Source organism: Nymphaea colorata, unplaced genomic scaffold, assembly GCF_008831285.2.
Source record: "Nymphaea colorata isolate Beijing-Zhang1983 unplaced genomic scaffold, ASM883128v2 scaffold0140, whole genome shotgun sequence".
In the NCBI taxonomy this organism is placed as follows: Eukaryota; Viridiplantae; Streptophyta; class Magnoliopsida; order Nymphaeales; family Nymphaeaceae; genus Nymphaea; species Nymphaea colorata.
In genome coordinates this window covers 734-7,996 of record NW_022204646.1, presented here as the reverse complement: position 1 = coordinate 7,996, position 7,263 = coordinate 734, and the positions used below count along the sequence as shown (strand labels likewise).

The window sequence follows — 7,263 nt, the reverse complement described above, 5'->3', positions numbered from 1 at the left end:
GATTTGGGACTAGCTGGTGATTCAGAAGGGAGCGCTGTTCGGCAGGACTAAGGAGGACCCCTTTTCGAACCTCAACTTTAACAACCTCAGCAAGCTTGGAAAGGGAGACATCTTCAAGCTGAATGCCTAGCACAGAGATCAGACCATTGAAGAGATTCTCAAGATTGGAGAGGAAAAGAACAAGCAAAAAGAGCGGAGATTAGGGAAAAACTGAAACAACAGATCAGTGATGGACAGAAATTAACCCATTCGAAGAAGACAAGGATGCTGACGAAGATGATACCAATCAGGAGGACGCGATTATCAAGCGCAGAAACTACGACCACGAGAAGCGTGAGCGCGCCAAGTTCTAGAGAAACTTGATTCTGCCCGCCTTCAAGTTCTACCTCCAGCCTCAGCTCATCAAGGAAATCGAATTTGAGATCCACATGGAGACCAGGCGCAACGGAACATAGAACAAGAAGCTTCTCCAGCTACTGTACGATAAGCTGCAGGAAGCGCAATCCAAGGGACGATTCCACAACTGGTCGGAGCATTAGTTCGAAAGCTTTGTCAAAGCGCATTAGCTCTACCGCAAGACCAGCTATGCATTAATAGCAGAGCACATAGGCTCCAAGACCGAAGAAGAAGTGAAGGCCTACTCTGAGCATTTCTTTGAAAAGGCGCCAAACAACGAAAGACTCATCGGCTTCCTCAGGGAAATCCAACGCTGCCAGAACAGGCTAGCCAAATTGAGTAAGGAGACCGGTAAGGATAATTCAGGAAGCGTCAAAGAAGTCTCAAAAGATAGCTCATCAGGAAGCTCATCAGGCTCAGACCCCTCCAAGAAGGATGATTCCAACTAGAGCGAAACCAGTGCAGCGACATAGAACAAAAATGCCAAGAAGAAGAAGACAGCAGAGGAGAAAGAAAAGGAGAGGCAGGAAGAGAGAAGGAAAAACAGGAAAATAGAAGGAGAAAGAGCGGATCAAGCAAGAAAAGGAGAAAGCCAGGCAGGAAGAGAAAGAAGCACGCGAGAAGAAACGCCAGGAAGAGCTCAGGCGCAGAGAGGAGAACAAAATCAAGCGTGAAGAAGAAGCCAAAGCCAGAGAAGAAGTCAAAAGAATCAAAGAGGAAGAAAGAATCAAGCGCAACGAAGAACGAGAACTCAAAAACAAAAAGACCTGTAGGACCGCGAGAGGAAGAAGATCGAAATGGAGGGAAAGAAGGTCAGTCCGAGACAAAGAAAAAGCTGGAGGAGGCGGAAAGAGTGAAGAAGGAAGCTGAAAGGGCGCTCTCGAAGATAGAGAAGGAGCTCAGTCCTTCCAAGAAAACCGAAAAGCCAGAATCCAAACGGCAGCGTTCCGATTCAGAGGACACCAAGCAGAAAAGCCGGCCATCAAGCAAGGGAAAGGCGAAGGTATCTGTTGTGACCGTGCATGTCTTGTGACAGAGCCTCATGATCATCATTTATACTTATGAAAATACTATAGCAAATCATTTCAGCTTCTTGTATGCCTAAATCCTCTCATGGAAGCTGGCCTTGAGGCCTCGTCCTTCATAATGCTTTAGAAAGAGATGAGGAGGAAGAGCGATTTTATTTCTAAAATTTCCTTCTTTACTGTTTTAATGAAGTGGCGTTCCAGGAAAAAGCCGATCAGGCCCACTCCTAGGATGATCCCACGTTAGCAAGATAAGCACGTTGGTAGATCTTTGGATGAGAGTAGTGAAGTCCGATTTGAAGTAATCGAGGAACTGAAAGAAAATCTCATCGAAGTAGATGGCAATAACTCCACGCTAGGTGAACAGTGACGAGCTAAGATAGGCCATGCGCTGAGCGTTGGTATAGTTCGAGGTGTCAGGATTAGCCAGCAAAGTCGTGCTTAATCTTCCAGGATGCTGATGAGTGATGAGTATAGTCCCTTGGTTAGGACATTACTGTTCACAGTGCTGCAACCCTTCGCGAGATTGGGAGAGAACCTGAATGTTGGCAGCGTGCAGATATTGTTATAGGCTACTTGCGAGAGGAAGGAGCTGAGCTGTGGCAATCCACTGATATCATATGAATTGCTGACGAAGTTTCGTTGGATTTCGTATATCTGGCTCTTGAGGTTGTGAAGATAGGTGGGCAGGTTGAGCAGCTGGGGGTATTTGTTGCCCTCAGTGCCATGCTGCATCGCGTAGAGAAACACCAAATGCAAGTTTTGCTGCAGGACCTGCAACTGGGATTGCACCTTAGCGCGTTCGAGAGCTGATGCGCCTAGGCAATCTATAGTCCTCCGAATACGAATGAAAACAAGAGGAAGGGTAATGCCAGAAGACCATATTTGCAGGCTATCCAAAACATAGAAGATTTTCTAAAGACTGGCTTTGATTTGCTGCGGGAAGCTGTTGCATTCCCTTTTTGGCTACCCTGTATGAAATTGCTCGTCTTAGTCTACGGTCCTAGCTGGGAGGCAACTTAAAGTTCCCTTTGTGTTTCATCTTCAACTGTCTTATCGAAGTTTTGGCGGGACACGCTTGAGATGTTGAGGTCGGCATCAGTCCTGAAGGATCCAGAGTGATCTGAGAAAAGTTGTCCGTCGTCGGCGTCTCCACCATTGATGAGGGTGTATTTGGTGATGAACTATTTGCAATTTTTCTCCTTTTCCTCGATGAGCTCCCGCCCGAGTGACTCAAAGAGCCTGTAGGTTTAATTCTTGAGGCGGGTGACGCGGATATTGAGGAGAGCCTTTCCGACAACGTAGAGAACACTGATGAGGAAGATGGCTAGGAAGATGAAGATCATCGGAAGACTAACGCCTACGTTGCGAAGCATGATGTTGTCCATGATTGAAGTTTTCAGGGACAAGAACCCTGGAATGGTGATGTAGATGGAGTTTAAGATGAGCTAAAAGTAGAGCAGGAGACTGAGGACAGAGGCAAGGTCTGTCCGCTAAGGTAGGGAGGAAACTTGAAGGCGCTGATATTGTTAGCCATCAGGTTGGTGACTGGATTTTGTATGAAATCCGAAACAGTGAGAAAGTTGTTCTCTGTGCCGAGTATGAAGTTTCCACTGGTGGTATTGCAGGTGAGGGTGTTCCAGGTCTGCGTGATGGCGCCGATTTCAAAGTTGACGACCAGGTTGTCCATCGAGCTGGTGATGTTGACGTAGTTGGCTGCAGTTAGGTACATGACGTTTGCCAGAGGAGTGATGCCGAGGTTCTGGTATAGGTTGAGCAGCTTCATGTAGATGACCTCAAAGGACAGGTTTACCATAAATGTGTGGAAGGAAGAGTTGACGTTGATGGTCGAAGTGGAAAGGTTTTGGTTGTTCAGCTTCACCAAAACTGCAGCAATCAGGGCTCCAAACAGAAGCAGCACCATCCCCACTGTGAAGATCAGGATACGGTGGACATGTTCTTCTTCCGATCATCAATTATGATCTCGTAAACGTTGCGAATCGATTCCTCAGTTTTTTTCACCTTTTAAGCTGCCAGTTTCTCCTGCAGGTCGCTCTTCTCCATGTTGGACCGTTCCATCGAGTTGGATTACCGACTGATGACCGAATCCTTGCGGGTGCGACCATCGCCACTGGTCTTCTTGAGCGCTGAGGTGCGCTATCCGAGGAGGTTGTACTTGGTCTACAGAAGAACGTCCTCCTGCTCGTAGAACTCGATGAACATCCAGCTGGCTTCCCCGTCGGCGAACTCGTGCATCCACCTCAGAAACACCTCCCGCTCCTCAAACTCAATCTTGATCTAGTGGGTCTCGCGCAGAGTGGCCAGGCGCTCCTCCTGCAAGATTCGCAGGATCATATCGCGGCGGCCGCGTCCTTCGAAGGAGTCGTCGAAGCTTTGGGAGGTGTAGCCGATGGCTTGGCCGTTGCGGAGTCCCAGGACCTTCTTGCGGGGCATGAGTTTCTTGAGGAAGAAGACGTAGCGGAGGCCTTCCTCGATGGAGGGCATGATCTGCACGAGGATCTTGGTGTAGACTATCTTTCCGCGCAGGTTGAGGGTGAAGCCGTTCTTGTGCTCGAGGTTGAAGACGTCGCCGCGGATGAACTCCTTCATGCGCGCCTAGTGCGACTTGCGCATCTCGGGCACCATGAACTCGTCGATCCTCGCCACTCGGCCAAACTCAAGACTCATGGCGCGGTTGAAGTGCGAATTGCTGCCGACGATCTGTCCAAAGCGTTCCTCGTCAACTGCCACAAAGCACATGGAGTTTCGCTGTTGAAGCTAAACGCTTGCATATTCTCGCTAATCTTCTCCACCTTTCCTCTCCTTTCACTAGCAAGCTCTCGAACTTGGGTCGTTCGATGACGTGGAAGGGTGACTTGGCGGGGATGTTTAGGACGTTTTCAAAGTAGTCGTTGGTGAGCACTTCCAGGATCTCCACTGACTTGTCGAAGCCTCCAGCGATGTCCACGTACATCTTGCGTATCTTGGAATGCCAGCGCTAGAGAGTGTGGATGAGGCGGGTCAGCTTGTCGCCGTCGGGGTCTCTCTTCCCCATCTCCTCCCACAGGGCTGCCGTCGAGCGGGCGGAACGGAGGAGAGTGCGTCTGTACTTTTCGAAGGCCACTTGGAAGTTCATGAAGCTGTCGGCGTTGAGATTGATGACGCCCTCTGTGTGGTACTTGATGGAGATGTTTCTTGGAGGTAATAGTTGATGATCTTCGTTTCTGCCTGAAAGAAAGGAAGCTGATGCCGCGAGCTTAGAGCAAATGGCGGTAGTTGTTGACGATATAGTATGCCTCGTTGACATGGCCAAGTTTGAACAGATACATTTCTGCCAGATCAATCACTACATATTGATATTTTTCTATTCTCGACCGCATTTCACTCTAGGCCAGTCCCTCCATTTCCTTCAAATCATAGTATTGCTAGATGTAGTCGATCAGGAAACGGTACCATATGCCATCGGAATACTCCTCTTCTGCTTCGCTCTTAGAGGAGATGTGGGCAATCACTGAGGAGCAACTGCACTAGGGGTTTAGACAGCGACGGTGATGACGCATCAGAAAGTATTCTAACTTATCAAAGTATTCCTTTATATTGCTCAGCAAAACATGAGGATTTTCAGCTGATGCACAGTAGGCCTTGGCAATTCAAGTATTTTTCTTATCCTAAACTGCGCAACCCAGTCAATCAGGCAGATAAACGATGCCATTCCGACCAGCTGCAGCAGGATGGACTGCTGGGCTCCGCCCTGAATCATCTGACAGATGCGAATGAGACAGGCGAAGGCCACTGCACTGATCATGCCCTTCAGGGGCGTTCATGGCTGTAGGCGAAGACAGGCTGTTTAATCGAGATGGATAGGTAAACGATGAAGAAGAGAGTAGCTGTTGCCACCAGAAACGCCTGACTGATGGTGCGAAGATGGCGAAAGGAACGCGAAAAAGGTTGAGCAGCAAGTATATGTTAATGTATGTGAGTTTTTTATTGAGCTGAGGAGTCAGCACGAAAGTATTGGATGTGTTGTAAAGCGAAAGAGGCAGCAAGAAGACAAGGTATATGCTCAGGCCTACAATCCCCGCAGCCATAATGCCGGTATTCGTAGGCGTTTGAATTTCGAGGATGGTAGCGCGGATGAGTGGCGCCAGTACTGAGGTTTTGCTGAGCATCTGCATATGCAGCAGTATGTTTCCCATGTATATCTTGAGAGTGTTCGGCTTGACCAGCATCTCATCGGACTCGGTGATGAGCAATTTGGCGACGATTAGGAGGGTGAAGACGGCCACGATGACGAGGCAGAGGACGATGGAGAATGCGGGATCGAGGTAGGTGCTTGGGTCAGCCCAGCGGACCAGTTGGAAGAGGACGGACTGCGGGTCGGCGATGCAGGCGATGGTCTGCAGGAGCATGATTAGGTGGGTGATTAGGTAGAACTTCTCCTGGGCTTGGCCGTCGATGATGATGTGGCACACCGTGTTGATCAGCGTATTCGTAAATTTCATCAAGAAGGGCTTCTTAAATTCTATTTTTAAATTTAACAAATTATTCTCAAGCATTGCCAATATGATAACCCAAGCATCATAAACCACGCATCGGTTGTGAACAATGAGGATAAATGGAAGGGATATTGAGTATAATTGATGAGCTTTAAATCTGCGCTCGAGATAAGTATAATTCAATTACTATCACTCTTCATATGAGCCATCGGGTAGCTCGTCATTGAATGGATTGATATGTGCAGCCTTGACTTACCGTTTATAGCAGCTGATCATAATCTCGAAGAGGCTTAATGCCAGTGCTAAGACAGAGAAGACAAAGGTCACGATTTCGATATAATCCCACACGTTCGTTTGGGTGTTATTGGTTCCTTGGATTATCAATTGCGGGAGGTCCTCGCCTAGACTTTCCAGAGAAAGGAAAATGAGCTTCATTTTGAACTGTTGACGCCGTCAGGACTATTGTTATTTCTTTTGAACTTCTTCTCATCTACTAAAAGAACATCAGCTTCGTCCAGGAGAGGAAACCGATGTAAAGCACCAAAAAGAAGGGCTTGAAGCCTGCCTTGCTGTAGTATGGGCCTTTCTCCATGGCGTAGAAGTAGATGGCAGCTACCAGGAAATGGAGAGTGAGCGGGCCCCAGAAGAAGACGAAGCAGGACCACTTGAGGGCGTCGTTTGCGAATTTGTTCCAGTTCGACATGAGGTAGACTGAGTCTGAGATCTAATCTCCGATGGCCACGAAGGGAATGAAGCAGAGCAGCACAGCTGTTGGATCCACCATTTCTCAAGTATTATACTTATTTGGACTTAATAATCCAATAAGTCTAGATGTCCGTATTAACTTATCCCGCAACAAAAATATACCTGCGTGAAAGAGCTTGGCATTTATACTAATATAGCTAATATCAGGCTCCAGAGTTGTATTTATGACTAATAAACATTATGTGGGATGATGTAAGCATGAATAGATCAAAGGATGAGAGTGGTCAGTATCGGCTCCACCCTATAAAGGTACTTCCAGTCGACATCTCTCTTGTTGCTCAGGATCTTCAGCAGCTCCACAACCAATTTATGCGACCCATCACCCTCAACGATAACATCGAACTTTGCCTATGCGAGGGCTCTCTGGTCGAATTCGCCCTGCTTGCCGTAGAAGACCGAAATGATTTGGTCGTAACCCGCCCCGTAGGCCATGTAGATGTCGCTCTTGAGGTCCCCCATCAGCAGGCAGTGCTTTTGCTTCTTCGGGTATTCCCGCATGATCAGATGCTTGTTGTATGAGTGCACCAGATGGGGGGTGAATCTCACGAATTCCTTGGCTTCGTCTCTGCGATAGACTTCCC

General features: G+C 48.0%; 1 protein-coding gene across 1 annotated transcript; it reads left to right on the top strand.

The window, feature by feature from the left end:
• The first annotated feature begins 276 nt into the window (after nucleotides 1-276).
• On the top strand, nucleotides 277-2,234 carry LOC116268172 (stress response protein NST1-like). Its single transcript, XM_031649950.1, has 4 exons — nucleotides 277-333; nucleotides 870-938; nucleotides 1,073-1,399; nucleotides 2,100-2,234. Exons 1-4 carry the CDS (start codon nucleotides 277-279, stop codon nucleotides 2,232-2,234), a joined length of 588 nt encoding a protein of 195 aa, XP_031505810.1.
• The last annotated feature ends 5,029 nt before the right edge of the window (nucleotides 2,235-7,263 follow it).